The 18,645-nt window shown below is 46.0% G+C and overlaps 1 protein-coding gene across 3 annotated transcripts in view; it reads left to right on the top strand.

Annotated features, from left to right (window-relative positions):
• The window catches only part of LOC119962696 (ciliary neurotrophic factor receptor subunit alpha-like), a 359,277-nt gene that overhangs the window by 328,634 nt on the left and 11,998 nt on the right, over positions 1-18,645 (top strand). For all 3 annotated transcript variants that reach the window (XM_038790629.1, XM_038790630.1, XM_038790628.1), the window contains 2 exons: positions 2,743-2,926; positions 7,558-7,678. In XM_038790629.1, coding sequence (XP_038646557.1) covers positions 2,743-2,926; positions 7,558-7,678 — 305 coding nt within the window. The remainder of the gene's footprint in view (positions 1-2,742; positions 2,927-7,557; positions 7,679-18,645) is intronic.

The raw sequence follows: 18,645 nt of genomic DNA, 5'->3' as shown, positions 1-18,645 counted from the left end.
CTGCCATTGCTGGGATGTCTCAGCTCCAGGGGGCGATCAATGGCACACGTCGCCCTGCGCACAAATGGAGAATCAGTGAGTGCCCTGCATTAACAGGAAGGGATTCCACTCCCTGAATGTTCAGATTGTGTGCGACCACCGCCTCCGTATCATGCACGTGTGTGCCCGCTACCCAGGAAGTATGCATGACAGCAACATCCTGATGACCTCCAAGATCCCCGGCGTCTTCCAGGACCACTCCAGGATAACAGGTTGGTTCATGGGCGACAATGGATACCCACGGAGGTCTTGGCTGATGACGCCGGTGCAGAGGCCTGAGACAGAGCACCACTACAATGAAGCTCACGTTGCCACCTGTCCTGTCATTGAGCAATGCATCGGTCTGCTGAAGATGCAGTTCAGATTCCTGAACCGCTCTGGTGGTGCCCTGCAGTGCACACCCAGAGGGTCTCCCACTTTGTGGTGGTCTGCTGTGCCCTCCACAACCTGGCACAGCAGTGGGGCGATATGCAGCCTCGCCTGAGGAGGGGGCGGTGGACCAAGAAGGGCTGGAGGACAAGCCTGAGAGGAGCCAGAGGATGGAGAACTTGGAGGTTGTACGGTGTAGATTTACCAGAATAAACAAGGGCGCAAAGGGTTATATTAATAGAGCATATGGTAGAAACTTGGCTTTTATTCCCTGGAGTTTAGATGGATGAGGGGTAATCTTATCACGGTGTTTAAACTAATTCAGGGACTTACTTCTGGAACCAGACTGGATAATTTAAAATTAGGGCCAGTTCACTTTAGTAGCAATAGCAGGAAGCCCTTTTTGACACACAGGATAATGGAAATCCGGAATCCAAACCCACGAAAGACAGTTCATGCTGGGACAATTGAAATTTTCAAGACCGATAGATGTTTGCTCAATAAGGGCATCAATATATATGGATGAATGGTGAATGAAGTTGAGCTAAGGCTCATCCTTGATCTCACTGAATGCTGAAAAAGCCCAGAAGAGCTGGCTATCCACCGCCTGAGCATTTTCCAGTTGATTCAGCACCACGATCCACCCCGGCGTATCAACTGGTATTCACAATAAATTCTGGCAGACTGACAACGGGGAAGTTATATCGACCACCTCAAGTGTAAGTTTGAGACCGCTCTGTTTCCGCTAGATGGTGAGAATTAAAATCTCCCCTCAATTCTCGCCATGAATTCGGTGAAATCTGCTCATTTGTGGACAAGTGCAAATGAAACATCTAAGGTACACGATTGCCTTCAGTCGGTTTACCCATGGCCTCTGCGGCTGGAAAACTGCCTGGTCTGCCATCCACGTGGCTCCAGTCTACAAATGATTAAACTCTTAGTGCCCTTTCATGTCACTCGGTTGTTCAAGTCAACTGATAGTCGTCCAGATCCCGAGATGTGACCTTTCAGCAAAAATGTTCGTTGAAAGGTCACACTGGAAATGTTAATACAAGTTTTATTTTTATTCAGATGCCAACTAACGTTCTCTGTGGTTCTTGTACTTCCGATTCCAGATATTTTATGGATTGATTTTTTCCACAAGGAATAAGTCTAAATCTGGACTGGAAATCCAAGCTTACCTGAATTTCTCCAATTCAGCTGAGTTCGGCCAGAATTAAGCTTTTGCTGGCTTGGGAATACGGATTTTCTTCCGCATTGTACTTCTGCTAAGATATCTGAGCTGAAGAGAAAGTTGGAGCTGAGCCAGGTTTCCGCTGTTAATATCGATTATGACGGTTACTGTAGCATTTTGAATATGGCTGAGATGTCAGTTTGGATTTAACCAAATATTCAAAACAAGGCCTGCTCTCCTATCCCGACTTTTCAATTGCTGCTCCCCCCCCCCCCCAATGGTCAAGGTCAGACTGATTTTAACTTCAACCTGCTGGTTATAATTGATTAATATTAGCAGAAGTCATTTAATAATCCAGGCAATGTTTGAAGTGCTGCACAACAAGTATTGGTATGTTAGTTGCCTTCATATTTTAATATACTTTTCATTTATTGAGAAAGCCAATTGAAGGAGCAAACATTAACGTGTTGGGCATCACTAAGGTTGAAGAGATTAACAGATGAGATATTCGTGATATTCCTTTGTTGATGGTTGATGGTTCGAGCCTGCTCCGCCATTCAATCAGGCCTTGGCTGATTTCTTCCTGGTCTCAAAGCAACCTCCCCACCTATTGCCCATATCCCTTTAACCTATTTTTAAATCAGAAATATATCTATTTCCCTCTTGAAACCATTTAATGATTCGGGCTTCCCCATTCTCTGGAGCAGCGAGTTCCACAAATTCACCGCCCTCTGCGAGAAGTAGTGCTTGCTCATCTCGGTTTTAAATCTACCGCTTCTGAACCTACATCTGTAACCTCTTGTTCTAGATTACCCCACAAGGGGGAACATTTGGTCTACGTTTACTTTATCAATCCATTTTAGTATTTTATATAACTCAACCAGATCCCCTCTCATCCTCTAAACTCCAGTGAGTATAAGTCCAAACTGTTTAATTTCTCCTCCTACGTCTACCTTTTCATCCCTGGAATCAATCTGGTGAACCTACTCTGAACTGCTTTGAATGCCACCACATCCTTCCTCAAATAAGGTGACCAGAGCTGGACACAATGCTCCAGATGTGGTCTCACCAACACCCTATGCAATTGCAACAATTGTTGAAAAACATTGAGATATATTCAGTTGAATGTTAGCTGATGACCTGTTTCTTGTTGCCTCTAGGTTGAGGTGACAGATGTTCCATATCATACGATCACCGATGCATACAAAGGGAAAGAACATATTATACAAGTTGCTGCTAAGGACAGCGAGGTTGGCACCTGGAGTGAATGGAGTAAGGCTGTACATGCTACACCCTGGACAGCAACAGCACCAAAACATGATTCCGACGAGAACATTGATAATGGTATGTCCTAACAGAGCTGTCACATAACATATGAAAGTCTGGTGAAACTGAAATGTGAGAAGCGATTGACAGAAAATAAGGTAAAGAAGAGAGAACTTCCCCTGCTGGGTCTATCAATGGTGTGTATGTATGTGGACACATATGCATGCTGTATTGTGTACATGCATGTGTAGGTGCAGATGAATGTGTGCCAATAAAGATATAATTTATTTTGAGACCTGACTTTGAATCCAACCTTGAGCAGGTGAATATCCTAGATTTTTTTTTAAGTGCCAAGCGGATACCCGTATTATGCCAGAATGGTGTAGGTAACATATTTTTGTAATTTTTTCTTGCCTTACCTCACATCTTCGCTGGAGGTGTTGACCTTTGGGATTACATGATTTGGCTCTTCCAGCCCATGGTGAAGTGGTAATTGTTCAGTGTAAGCATAACCAGTGAACACTGAGAAACTATTTAAATGTGAGTCAGCACAGCAGATTTAGCACCTACTGAAGGACAACCTTACACCCGTTTGCCAGTTCGATGTAACAGGAGATTTATCTGGCGTCCAAGATTTTGTCAAAGTCTGATAAATTCCTTCAAAGGCAAGACTCTTCATCTGCACTATTATTAAGTTCAGCAAATAAAACAAATACATATATAATGAGAAAGAAAAGTTAAAGTTTGATTATTCCTTTCATGGGCTCCTTTCTGGACCTCCTGAGGTCAGGTGTCCTCGAAGAATTGTGTCCCTTCAATCAAGAGGTTCCCCAAGCGGGTCTCTTCTGAGCAAGGGTCTTCCGGGCGTTGACGTCAGTGTTGCAATTCTTGAGATCCTTCCTTGAGCTGGGCGAAGATTTGCTTGGGCAGTCAGGACTCTTGACATCCTAAGCAAATGGCCAGTCCAGCAGAGTTGATTTTGGATGATCATGGCTTCGATGATGCTTCTCTTGGCTCCTTCAAAGATGCTGATATTAGCACATCTGTCCTCCCAGCTGATATGGCGAATCTGTCTCAGTCAGAGTTGATGATACATCTCCAGGGCCTTGAGATACATAGTTCAAGTTTCTGAGCCAGACAGAAGTGTTGAGAAGACATCTGCCTTGTACACGAGGATCTTGGTCTCAGCAGGAAAGTCGCAGTCATCGAAGACCCTTGTTCTTGTGCGTCTGAAGAAGGCACTCATTGATTGGATACCATATTGGATCTCCGCATCAATGTCAGCCTAGATGAGAGGATGCTCCCCAGGTAGGAGAGATGTTTCACGTTTGATAGGGATTGTCTGTTGATCTTGATGGAGAGACCGAATTTTGCCCTGCCAAGGGTTGGTAAAGAGCTTGAGTCTTCTTGATGTTGTGGCTGAGATCAATTCTTTGGTATGCTTCCGCAAAGGTGTCAAGCATGGTTTGGAGATTCTTTGCTAAAGAGAGTGGAGATGGCGGTGCCAGGCGCATACTAAAGCTGCTCGAGCAATGTCAGTGTTGTTTTCTGCTTGGATTTCAGCCAGTTACTGATGAAATGTTTTTCATCCATTCTGTAGACAGTGTCCACTCCACTGGGAAGCTTGCTGTTGACAAGGTGTAGGGTGGCAGCGATGGCACATCTCTGCTTGACTCCAGTCTTGACCTCTAATCTAATCTTTATTAGTGTCACAAGTAAGCTTACATTAACACTGCAATGAAGTTACTGTGAAAATCCCCCAGTCGCCACATTCCAGGTACACAGAGGGAGAATTCAGAATGTCCAATTTACCTAACAGCACGTCTTTCGGGAATTGTGGGGGGAAACCGGAGCACCCGGAGGAAACCTACGCAGACACAGGGAGAACGTGCAGACTCTGCACAGCCAGTGACCCAAGCTGGGAATCGAACCTGGGACTCACTGTGCTACCGTCCTATCCACATATTGCCTTGGAGGCACTGAAGGAACCCCGTCTATCGTGCTTGTTGGCGAAGAGTTGCCGCTCCTTATCTCTCAGTCCACCATTGGTTCATGATTTCCGTCATGCTTCTGCCTTGGCTGATTGATGAGCTCTCCTCTTTGCTAAATTGCCCTTAGTGTTAGGTGGGATTACTGAGTTATGGGGATAGGGTGGAGGTGTGGGCTTGGGTAGGATGCTCCGAGAGCCGGTGCAGACCCGATGGGCTGAATGGCCTCCTTCTGCACTGTAATTTCTATGATCTGTGATCTACTGTTTATGTCATTTGAGGTGGGGAGAGCTTTCCTCCTCTTGTCAATGAGATTTTGGATGATGTGATCATTCTTGTCGAACCAGTCTTGGCCAATGGTTTCTTCACAACTTGAGATGAGGTCGGCTTCAGCTCTTTTTCAGTTTTCCTCCATTCCATTATGATATTTCGTGAAGACGTTGTTGGAGATTCACTAGCATGCGTGGCTCTTGAAGGCGCTCAATGTTGGTCTTTTTTCTGAGCTGTTTCTTCATCTGCTGTTTCTGGTGGAGTTTAATGGACATAGAGGAATGGATGTGATGGTGGTCCATCCAGCAGTCATCTGCACTGGTCATTACTTTGGTAATGAGGGCATCCTTTTGGTCACAGATGGGATGATGACGCAGTACATCATGCGCCAGTGTTTTGATTGTGGATGTCTCCAGGAAGTCTTGAACTTGTCTTTTATGCGGAACAGTGTGTTAATGACGACTTGCTGGTGTTCTGCGCATTGGAGTTGCAGTTCCCAACTCCTTCCTTTTTTTCAATGGTTCCTTTCCAGACTAGCATTGAAGTCCCCATGGAGGTTTATCTTCCTTGGGAATGTTGTAGAATATGGTGTTCAGGATGGAGTAGAAGTCTTCTTTGGATTCATCATTGACATTAAGGGTTGGGGCATAGGCATTCATGACTGTTGCCTGCTGATTCTTGGCAAGTTGTAGATGGAGGGTCATGAGGTGTCATTGATGTTGCCAGAGATCTCCGAGAGTCAGTTGACGAGTTTGTTCTTGATGGTGAATCCAATTCCATGCCTCAGGTTTTTCTCTCCAGATGAATGTGTAACCACTGCCTTCTTCCCGCAGCTGCCCTTCACCTGCTCTTCGGGTCTCTTGACGGGCAGCAACATAAATGTTGAAGTGCCTGTGTTCATGGGCAACAAGGGAAATTCTCCTTTCCGGTTGATTGTCTTGCTCATTATCCATGGGGTTTGTACATTCCAGATTCTGGAATTCTGTTTAACTTTGATTTTCTGACCACAGATAGATAAGCCTGCTGGATGTGCTTTTCCAGCCAGGTTGGGGATGGAACAGACTATTTCTAGGGCATGTTTTCTAGCACTTTCCCTGTGCAGGGTGAGCAGAGTGGGTCCTGAAGAGGGGCTGTTCAGTGGTGAAGAAAGCTGCCAAAATGCTCTCCGGTTCCTTTTCCAAGAGCAAGACGACTGAATCAAACTCCACGGCCAACGTGCTTATCCAAAGCTAGGGACTTCCAGACCTCACCGTTCTTTCCCTGCCACTTCTCTTCGATTGCCGCAGGGCTTGTCTGTGTGTGGCGATGTATGGGTTCCTCTAGGTAGACACCTGGCGCGGGACATCTTGTAATGTGGCGATGCCGTTGCACATCAGCAGATGCACGGCCCTTGACCGAGTGTGAGTCAAGTTCCTTTGGCAAGGGAACCTCGACCACTGGGGATGTCCCTACTGCTGCAGCCTCTGTCCACCATCGTGGCCATTGGTGCCAGATGAGTATCTTCCACCTGATCTGCTGTTGAGGACATGTTTTAGACTGCGCTTTGTCTGGTTCCTCTCCTCTGACCTTACCGTCATGGGGCAGCACGGAGCATAGTGGTTAGCACAATTGCTTCACAGCTCCAGGGTCCCAAATTCCATTCCCGGCTTAGGTGACTCTCTGTGCGGAGTCTGCACGTTCTCCCCGTGTGTGCATGGGTTTTCTCCGGGTGCTCTGGTTTCCTCCCACAGTCCAAAGATGTGCAGGTTAGGTGGATTGGCCATGCTAAATTGCCCTTAGTGTTGGGTGGGGTTACTGGGTTATGGGGATAGGGTGGAGGTGTGGGCTTGGGTAGAGTGCTCTTTCAAAGAGCCGGTGCAGACTCGATGGGCTGAATGGCCTCCTTCTGCAGTGTAAATTCTATGAAATCATGGGCAACCCTTCCTGTAGTTTAAGACTCCTGACGGCATTGCTCTCGGGATCAGCAGAAGTTCAAGCCTCTCCATCATGGCAAGGTGGCAAGCTAACAAATGGTATGTAAACGATAGGACTAACCTAGTTCATGTACCAGCATTTCCCAAAAGCAAAGCGATTCAATAAACTCTGTTCCTCTTTCTGTAGATGCTGCCAGGCCTGCTGAGTTTTTCCAGCGTTTTCTGATTTTATTAAGGCTATTTATTCTAATTTTAGTAGTTTTGATGGAGAGAGAAATGTTGACCAGGACATCTAGGAAGCTCTCTGCTTTCCTTTAAATGGTGCCATGCAATTTTTAACATTAGTTTAAATCGATAGAGAGGGAAGTAGGACCCCACCAGCAGTGCAGCACCTTTTCAAGACTGCAGTTGGGCCGAAACGTAGAGTGGGACTTTGCCTGAGCTGTAACAGCAAAAGGACCAAGCTGACCATGATTAAGTATTGGGATACTGTAAAATGAAAGCTTTCAATTTAACCATTCTTTTATTGCTGCGACAGTTTCAGAACCTTTAACCGGTACAACACCAAGCACTGGAGCCAACAAGCGAAAAAACAGTTCGATAAGAGTGGAATCATCCATGACACTATTTCTTGGCATGATCATGATTTTATTTATCTGGTAAGGTATACCATTCCTTTATTTTCACAATTATAATTTTATCAGGGAAATACCTATATAGTGAAGTCGTCACTTAAACCTTGAAACAAATATTGTAATTGCGGGTTGGGTTGCATGTAATGGAACTAATACCACTATTGCAAATTCAGGAATAAATTTACATTTGGCAATTCGAGCACAGAGATCAGCACAGCCTGCATTTTTGATCCAATTCTTAGAATGGAAGGAATATCCAGCTGGCAGAAAATTCATTAGATTAACATCTGTGCTTCACTTCTCACTGTACGAGCCTGTCATCTGCACCAGGAGTGCCAATTTAAAAGATTTGGCCCTTAACTTATTCATTTATTGAAGTGCTGCCAACAGCATGCCTGACTTCACTGGCGGGTTTTTAAAGTAAATAAGGGGCAGGATTTTCATAGGAGGATGGTCTAGGATCTAAAGTACGTGGGCAAGCAATTTCACACTGCTGGCCAGTATGCCTCTTTGCCAGAGCCATCATACCCACCAAGCCATTTTCAAGAAAAAAATCAAAGTTAGAACAGTTATCAATTGAGCTAATTACAGTGCCTATTAAGGCCTCTCTCCCAGGCTGACTGGAATTTCCTAGTTAGCAGATGGATCTCACACTATGGAAGGAGGGCTGCCGACGGTGTATCCCCCGCCATGGGTTTCACGGCGCCGAAGGGTGCATTCAACGGCAATTGACAATGGCAGGACGAGAAGATTCCGCTAAAGGCCAATGGCGGGCTACCTCTGCCGCCACAAAGCCTGCAGTGGGTTGCTGGGAAAATCCCGCCATGGTCAATGAAAGGAAGAGGGCTTCGGACTGGTGTGAGGGTGGAGCGGCAGGGTGCAACATTTCATCACACTAGGGATGTCCCCTTCACGGGCCATGGCCATCAGACCAAAGCTGCGGCTAGCGATCATCGATTGGAGAGGTTTCCCCTCCACGATCAGGACCCTGCACCTGTGGCGAATTTTTTTAAAAAAAAATTTTTTAACTGAGCTCCCAAGGGCACTGCCATTTTGTGGTGATCCGTTCCGTCTCTGCAGGCATTGGCAATTACCACCTTAGACAGGGCGTAGCCAATGCGGCAGCACTGCAGTGCCTCCTACTTCCCTCGGCAACCCTCCTGCCATCTTTAATGAATAGCAAATGCACCCTCTTGGCCACTAACTGGCTGGCTTGCCAAAAACCACATTGGGTGACAATTCCCGACACGGTGCGGGTTCGGGACCCATATTTGATCCCAGTGCTGTGGCCTGGACCCAAAAGGAAAATCCAGCACCTCCACTGCCACACACCATGCAGACTAATTATTGGAAATCAACATGCAGTTTGCACAGGAGAGAAATTACACGTTCTTGCCTTTCAGGCCTGCAAGCCTCTGAATTTGCAGTTCATTTTCTGTTACTCAATCTATTGTGGATACATCTGTGTAATTGCTTATTGAATCAAGTAATTGTTTTTTTTTTAATTAGTTCATGGGATTTGGACATCATGGCAAGGCCAGCATTTATTGTCTATCTCAAATTATTCTTGAAAAAATGGTGCACCACCATTGTGTGATTCTTATTCAGATATGACTAACACAGGTTGGGAAACATTGCAGGACTCCAAATTGGTGATTGCCACTGACCATTGTAAACGACTTGTTAAATATTATGGATCTTGAGGTTACCCGCAGATGCCTACACAAATCTGTAGAGGAACCATCTCCAACTCTTACCCTACATAATCCACCCGAACAATGTATTCTTAAAAACAATTAGCAAGATCTAACGGCCATGTGGCGCTCAAATCGAGAGGCATTGGGGCCGGTAATTCTCTGCGAGACCTCGCGTGAGATTTATACGGCTCGCCAGGCCTCACAAGATCTAACAGAATCTCACGAAATGTCACGATTTTGATTCTGCCCACAATGGGCATGGCCTAAATTTGCATATTTAAGTGTGCAGTTAGGCACGCTTAGAAATGTTTCCACCGGACCTGACCAGCACGCGGGAAGACTCCAGCCGGGTGCCATTTAGCACTGATGTTCACAAACTGGGATCAGCCAGAATAGCACTTGGGAGAGATCCCCCGGGCGTTCAGAGGCCCCCGGGTGGTCAGCCTCTGGGCAGGTTGACCCTAGCACTAATGATGCCACCTGGGCACCGTGGCAGTGCCACCTGGGTGATAGCAGTGCTAAGGTGGCATTTGGTTCGCACAGGGGATCGAGAGGTGCCCTGGCCTTCTGAGGTGGGGTGCTTGAGGACTCCCCAGCAGGTAAGTTGGAGGTGTCCGGGTAGATGTGTTGGGGGATTGAGAGATCCGGATGCCATTTAAAAATGGCGCCCCAATCTCATCCAGCACTGATGAGCGAAGCTCCTTAGTACAGGAAATGAAGGTAACTGCGGCATTGGCGGAGAAATGGTGGTCAGTGTTTGAAAAGCTGTTAATTTTGCTTCTGGTATGAATAAATTCTGCATCAGACAATTATCGAACACATAAAACTTATTTATTTATTGCTGCGTTATGGGAAATTCTGGCAGGTCTACATTTGTTGCCCATCCCTAGCTAGCATAGAAACAGAAAAACATAGGAATAAGGAGCAGGAGGAGGCCATTAAGCCCTTCATGAATGGTCCACCATTCAATATGATCATGGCTGATCCTCTATCCCAATTCAATACACCTGCACTCTCCCCATTAACCTTTGAGACTAGAAATCCATTTCCTTCTTTAAATATATTCAGTGATTTCGCCTCCACAATCTTCTGTGGTAGAGAATTCCACAGATTCACCTCCCTCTGAGTAAAGACATTTCTCCTCATCTCAGTCCTAAAAGATCTAATCCCTTGTTCTCGTACCCCACAGCCAGAGGAAACATCATCCCTGCATCCAGTCTGTGCGGTCCCGTCAGAATGTTATACATTTTAATTAGATCGTTTCTCATTTAGAGTGTATACATGTCCAGTCAGCCCAATCTGCAAATATGACAATCCTGCCATCCCAGGAATCAATCTGGTGAACATTCGCTACACTTCCTCTCTGGTAAATACATCCTTTCTTAGGTAAGGAGACCAAAAATGCACACAATACTCCTGGTGTGGTCTCACCAAGTCCCTGCACAGTTGCAATAAGGCATCCTTTCTGCTACACCCAAGTCCTCTTGCAATTAACGCCAACATACCATTTGCCTTCCTAACTGCTTGCTTTCAGTGACTGGTGTACCAGGACACCCAGGTCCCTTTCTACATCAACATTTCCCAATCTGGGGCAGCACGGTGGCACAGTGGTTAGCATTGCTGCCTATGGCGCTGAGGACCCGGGTTCGAATCCCGGCCCTGGGTCACTGTCCGTGTGGAGTTTGCACATTCTCCCCGTGTCTGCGTGGGTTTCACCCCCACAACCCAAAGATGTGCAGGGTAGGTAGATTGGCCACTCTAAATTGCCCCTTAATTGGAAAAAATAATTGGGTACTCTAAATTTATTTAAAAAAAACATTTCCCAATCTATCAGCATTTAAATAATATTGTGCCATTCTGTTTCTCTGTCTGAAGTGGATAATTTCACATTTATCCGCATTATACTGCATCTGCCATGTATTTGCCCACTCACTCAACTTGTCTAACTCACCTTGAAGCTTCTTAACATCCTGCTCACCACTCACATTCCCACCAAGTTTTGTGCTGTCAGCAAACTTGGAAATATTACTTTTGGCTCCCTCATCAAAATAATTTTTTTTAAAAAATAAATTTAGATTACCCAATAATTTTTTCCAATTAAGGGGGCAATTTAGTGTGGCCAATCCACCTAGCCTGCACATTTTTGGGTTGTGGGGGCGAAACCCACGCAGACATGGGGAGAATGTGCAAACTCCACACGGACAGTGACCCAGAGCCGGGATCGAACCTGGGACCTCAGCGCCGTGAGGCAGCTGTGCTAACCACTAGGCCACCGTGCTGCCCCCTCATCAAAATAATTGATGTATGCTGTGAATAGCTGGGCCCAAGAATTGGCGGGATCCCTAGTCACTGCCTGCCACTTTGGAAAACACCCATTATTCCTATTCACTTGTTTCCTGCCTGCTAACCAATTCTCAATGCCTGCCAATATTTTGTCCTCAATCCCATGCCCTTTAATTTTGCCTGCTAATTTCTTATGTGGGACTTCGATAAAGTGATAGTCAGCCTATTTTCTGAACTTTTGTAGATACTGTGCTTCTGGTGTTAGGGTGGAATTTCACGATATTAACTAAATGACAATAAAGGAACAGTTATTTATGTTCAAATCAATATGGTACAAACCTTAAAGGTGATGCTGTTCCCACAATATCACTGCACTAGGGATCGGCAATAAATGCTGGCCTTACCAGCAACACCCAGATCCCATAAATGAATAAAAAATAAATGTTTTTAAAACTTGTTTTCCTTGTTGGTAGACCAGGGCTGGGAGATGCTGTTGAAATAAGATTTGTGAATTGCTACAGTGCATCTTGTGGATGCTACATACAAGATTCCGGTGGTAGAATGGGTAGATATTCCATTTAGTGGCAGTCAACTGGAATGCTTTGACCTGGAGACCACCAAGCATCCAGTGTGTTGCTCGAGCTGCACCACCTGTCCAGATGAGCTGGGTGTAAACCTTTTAGGTACTGGAAAGAATGTGTGTGATTAGGAGTTGTGCTGCTCACTGTAGTTTAACCAGTCTCTTATCCTAGTTACGTTGTTGATCTGGCTGGTCCAATTAAGTCTATATTTAATGGTGACGCACAGGATATCAGTTTTGCTAGAACCACTTGCTAGCCTATTGAGTCAAACTCTTTGATGTCAAATGATTAACTTTCCTCCAGTTTTCGTGTTTACGTCTGGATCAATTCTGTGACAAGTGCTTCTGGTAGAACTTGGTTTGAGTGTTGATGAACAGAAAGCAGGCAGCATAATCAAAGACCCCTCCCACCCGGCTTATTCACTCTTCCAACCTCTTCCATCAGGGAGGAGATAAAAAAAGTCTGAGAACACGCACTAACAGATTCAAAAACAGCTTCTTTCCCTCTGTTACTAGACTCCTAAATGATCCTCTTATGGGCTGATCTGATCTCTTCATACATCTTCCCTACTGAGTAGTACTACACTCCTGTATGCTTCACCTGATGCCTGTGCCCCTGTATTTACATTGTGTCTTTTATGTACATTGTGTATTTTATGTTTGCACATTCTTTTCATGTACGAATATCTGTCTGAGCTGCATGCAGAACAATACTATTCACTGTACATTGGTAAACAAATCCATCCAAATAGATTATTGGTCAGTAGGAGCTCCTTGACAAAAATAGTTTCATTGTTTTACTGATGATGGGGTGGAATGATTCATTGGGTTTGATTTATCTGGTTTCTTACAGGTAGAATATCCCTTAACAATTTTCCATAGGTAGATGCCAGTGCCATGGTGCCCAAGGTGATAACTGCCCATCTTTCTTACTGTAGTCCAGTATGACTGATCAAATTATGTTAACGCACATGAATGCCATGTCAATTTGCATACTTTCACTCGAGGCCCACTCAAGCCACATGTCATTCTCAGTAATAAATTTTCACCAAACTAGTTCATTCACTGGTTCTTAGACTTTGTTGGGCGAGTCCAACCAAGAGATTCTCAGGACCTCATGCTCATTTTTTTAAAAAGCTGATCGATGTTAGATCGACAAAAATTTCCCTGTCTTCCTCCAGTCCCGTTTAGGTCTAACTTTCTCCTCTTCCACTTCTGTTTTGATTTCTCCCTCGCTCTCTTCTGGAGCCAAGTAATGTACAAGGCAACTGGGAGATGGCAGGATCAGTCGGTTTATTTTTTGGATTTCTGTTGCAAAAAACCAGCACAAATACAATAGGCTTAGGCTGAAAGGCCTACATCGTTCTCTTTAACTTATCTTTGTTTCATTCTTATTTTCGTTCTCCTTTTTGCCTCCACAGCATTTTTTGTCTCTCTCTCTCCTAAACGCGGCATTGTGGCGATAACAATAACTTATATTTATATAGCTCATCTAATATAATGAAATGTCCCAAGGAGTTTAACAGGAGCATCTACTTAGAAAATAGGAGCAGGTGTAGGCCAATCGGCCCTTCAAGCCTATTCCGCCATTCATTATGAACATGGCTTAACATCCAACTCAATAGCCTAATCCCGCTTTCCACCCATATTCTTTGATCTCCTACGTCCCCAAGTGCTATACCTAACTGCTTCTCAAAAGCGTACAATGCTTTGGCCTCAACTACTTTCTGTGGTAGCGGATTCCACAGGCTGACCACTCTCTGGGTGCAGAAATTTCTCCTCGTCTGACAATGAGCCATCGAATAAAGTGGGTTAGAGTTGCAGAGAGGTGCAGGGATGGAATTGCAGAATTTGGGATGAGGCGACTGAAGGCACGGCTATCGATGGTGCAGCAATTATAATTGGGAATGAACAGTGGGCCAGAGTTAGAGGAGAATCAATGGATATCTTGTAGGGTTGTGGGATTGGAAGAGATTTGCAGAGATAGGGTCAGGGAGAAATTTGAAGACCAGGAGGAGGAATTTTAAAGTCAAGGTGTTGCTTGACCAATGTAAGACGGCGAGCGCAGGTGTGATAGCGGAATGGGACTTGCAAATTAAGATACTGGCAGCAGAGTTTTGGATGATTTCAAATTTACAAAGGGTAGAATATGGGAACACCACTCCTGGAATGCATTTGAGTAGTTGAGTCTAGAGGTAGCTATTGCATTAAGAAGGCATGGTGAGAATCATGGAAAGAACAAGGGAAGCAAACAGTTTCAATCGGGCAGCGAGAGGGAGAGGTGGTACATTGAAGAGAGTAAGGAAAGGGTTATTAAATAAGCTGGACAGCAAGATAGTAATTACAGCTGAAGAAAGGGGACTACGGGCGGAGCTGCAGAGAATGACAACAAAGCAGCAGGGAAACCAGTTGTTGATTTTTTTAAAGTTAGATTATTTATGGTGGCTGGTATATGCCAATCAATTCCAGGCTGAGGTTGTGCCCATTATATGGCTCAAATCACCACTTGAATACCACATTGATCTAACGTTTCCTCAATAATGGTCTGTAAATATTTAACATAAAATGATACAGAAAGTTATCTTCACAAATTTGACCTGATGGAAAAGGCGTATATGTTTGTGAGTCAAAAGCTATGAATTCCTTTTATCTCAAAGGGATTGACTTTGTGAAGTCTTCTCAGTATAATGCTGTTAAAATGCCCAGTGGATTAAAAGCATCGCTGGAAATTACATGTTCTATTTGTGCGAAAATGGTTATGCAAGGAGTTGTTGACAATGCTGCTAGTCGTACCGCAGCTGACTACATTCCAGTGAAGTGTTTTTTTATGTGTACTGTGCAAAACACAGCTGGAGCAACTGGAGATCTGTTTGGAAAGTACTCCATAGCCAAAAAAATATTCCAATGGCCCGTTGTCAAATGAGCAGGTATAGCTACTAGTCCTTTATTCTGAGTTTACCCTTGGGGTTAATTTACCTATTATACTGCTATCACCCTGAGTCATATATCTATATATATATATCACCATTATTTCATCATCGTTGATTCAATATCTTAGAATTCTCTACCGAATGCCTCTGTGAGAACATTATCACCAGAGAAACCGAGGAGCTCTGGGAATTCCGCAGTCCAACAGCTTCCTTCAGGTTTTTTTTTTGTGGCTTGGTTCTGATGATAGGTGCCACAGCTACAGCACTGGTGGCAGAAATGAGCATCATTGGCCTGTAAAATGATTCTTTGCCCGTGCACCAGGATGTATCCCGAAGCGTTGGTGAACATATGAACAAACAGACCGAAGAGCCTCTTTCATCATGATGCAACAAAGCATTGTGTATTTTTGGAAGCACATATCAGAATATTGGAAATTGTAGTGGGTGTGGCCATATGCAACCCATACCATTTTATACATTCATTTAAATGGATTTAACAATGGCACTCCCACAGTTCAAAGATGTGCAGGTTAGGTGGATTGGACATGCTAAATTGGCCCTTAGTGTCCAAAGATGTGTAGATTAGGTGGGGTTGCTGGGATAGGGCGGGTAAATGAGCCTGGGCCAGAGGACCGGTGCAGACTCCGGTCAAATGACTTAGTTTTGTGCTATGGATTCTATGGATGGAAAATTAAAGACCAGGGGATGAGTTCTCTGCCTCCCCAGCCATGTCAGCGGTATTCTCTGTTCCTGCCATTGTGATGTCCCATTGTGACCACTCCATGCCGCAGGGAAACCCACGGGGGAGGGGGCGGTGGCAATGTGCACTACCGGTGGAACAGAGAATCCCGCTGGCAGATAATTCACCCCAATATTGTTACAAGCCAGGAAAGTGTGCAAATTGGAGGGGAGCCTCCAGGTGGCGGTGTTACGATGCATCTGCTACCCTTGCCCTTCGAAGTGGGCAGAGGCTGCAAGTTTGGACGGTGCTGTCGAAGGAGCTTTGGTGAGTTGCTGCAGTCCATCTTGTAGATGGTACACATTGTTGCCACATTGCATCACTGCCGGAGGAAGCAAATGCTTATAGTGGTGGCTGGGATGCTGAATAAGTGTCCTTCGTTGTCCACAAGGCTGATGTAAAGTGTTGCTGAGGCCATACTCATTGAGATAAGTGGAGAGTATTCTTCACTTGTGCTTAGTAGATGGTGGACAAGCTTTGGGGTGTCCGGAGGTGAGTTCCTAGTCTCTGACCTCTTGTAGCCACCATATTCATATGGCTGGTAGAGTTATTTTCTGGTCAATGGTAACAAGCCAGAATGTTGTTGGTGGGGAATTCAGCCATAGTAATGCTGTTGAATTTCAAGTGGGGTAGTTAGATTCTGTCATCTTGGAGATGGCCATTGCCTGGTACGTGGACAGCACAAATGTTACTTTACAAATATCAGGCCAAGTCAAAACCTGAATATTGTTCAGGTCTTGCTGTGTCTGAACGCAAACTGCTTTGTCATCTGAGGAGTCATGATAGATATTGAACACCGTGCATTTGGCAGCGAATATTCCCACTGTTGAACTTTTTAAAAAATATATATTTTTATTCTCCTTTTTCACATTTTCTCCCAAATATACACCCACCAACAATAAACAATAAGCAGTAACGAATATAATGTCAATCCCCATATCAACAACAACAATCCTATCCTCCCACCAAACCCCCCAAACAGCAGCCAACATGTTAACATAAACAAATAACAAAAAGGAATCAGGAGTCACTCATAGGCACCATTAACACATACAGCCCGACCCCCCCACTCCCCAATGTTCGATGTTATCCAATTCTTGAAAGTGAATAATGAATAACACCCATGAATTGTAGAACCCCTCCATCCTTCCCCTCAGTTCAAACTTAACCTTCTCAAGAGTTAAGAATTCCAATAGGTCCCCTCCGCCATGCCAGGGCACAGGATGGCGAAGTTGCTCTCCAACCCATCAGGATCGGCCTTCGGGCGATCATTGAAACGAAGGCGACAACATCTGCCTCCACACCCATTTTCAACCCCGGCTGGTCCAACGCCCTGAATGTGGCCTCCCGAGGGCCCGGGTCCAGTTTCACGTGCACCACTTTAGAAATTATCCTAAAAACCTCCTTCAAGTAATCCTCCAGCTTTGGACAGGACCAAAACATATCAACGTGATTCGCGTCCCCCCACAACATTCGCACACATCTTCTGTGGAATTGCCGCTCATCCTCACCCTTGTGAGATGTGCTCTTATATACCACCTTCAGCTATATCAGCCCCAACCAACCTCACGCACGGGTTGGAGGCCTTCACTCTCCGGAGCACCTCACACCAGAATCCCTGCTCCATACCCTCTCCCAACTCTTCCACACGCTATTGGCATGATTCTCCGCTCCCACGCCGGGTGGGAGAATCGTGGGAGGGCTGCTCTGGCACCCGCCGCGATTCTCCCATCACCCCCAAAATGGTGTGTCGCGTTTTGGGACACGCCGCTCGGAAAATCTCCGACCCGGATGGGCCGAGCGGCCTGCCGTTCCCGACCGGTTCACACCGGCGGCAACCACACCTGGTCGCTGCCGGCGTGAACTTGGCGCCAATACCTGGTTTGTGGCTTGTGGGGAGCGGAGGGGGGAGTTAGCACCACGACCGTGCTCGGGAGGGGACTGGCCCGCGATCAGTGCCCACCGATCGTCGGGCCGGCGTCTCAAAGGGACGCACTCTTTCCCCTCCGCCGCCCCACAAGATCAAGCCGCCATGTCTTGCGGGGCAGCAGAGGGGAAGATGGCAACCGCGCATGCGCGGGTTGGCGCCGGCCAACCTGCGTATGCGCGGCTGACGTCATTAGGCGCGCCGGGCCTTGATGCCAGCGACAAGGCCCGGCGGCTGTGATTTACACCATGGCCCTCCTAGCCCCCCCCCCCCCCCGGGGGGGGGGGGGGGGGGGGGGAATAGGGGGCCAGGAGCGGCCTCCGACGCCGTCATGAACCTCTCCGGGTTTCACAAAGGCGTCGGGCCTTGCGGAGAATTCCGCCCTATGCTTTGGTCCCTTCTAGCAGAGCCTTCTCCTCTTCCAAAATAGCCCTGTAAACTACCCCCTTCTCAAGTCCTCCTGTCATCAGCCCCACCTCCAGCAATGCGGAGACCGGTTCCATGAGAAGCTCTGTATCTCCTTCCTAGCAAATTCTCAAACCTGCATGTATCTAAACATTTCCCCCTGCTCCAGCCCATATTTTGCTCCCAGCTCCTTCAATCCTGCAAACCGACCCCCAAGAAACAAATATTTTAGTGTCTTAATCCCCTTCTCCTCCCATTTCCGAAAATTTCCGTCCCACCTCCCTGTCTCAAATCTGTGGTTTCCCCAAATCAGCATTTCCTTTGACCCTGCCCAACCTGAAGTGTTGGCGAAACTGCCCCCAATTTCTCAATGAAGCTATTATTACCGGACTCCCTGAGTATTTCCCTGGGGCCATCGGGAGCGACGCTG

This window comes from Scyliorhinus canicula, chromosome 3 (genome assembly GCF_902713615.1).
Source record: "Scyliorhinus canicula chromosome 3, sScyCan1.1, whole genome shotgun sequence".
In the NCBI taxonomy this organism is placed as follows: Eukaryota; Metazoa; Chordata; class Chondrichthyes; order Carcharhiniformes; family Scyliorhinidae; genus Scyliorhinus; species Scyliorhinus canicula.
This window is presented reverse-complemented; position numbering and strand designations above follow the sequence as displayed.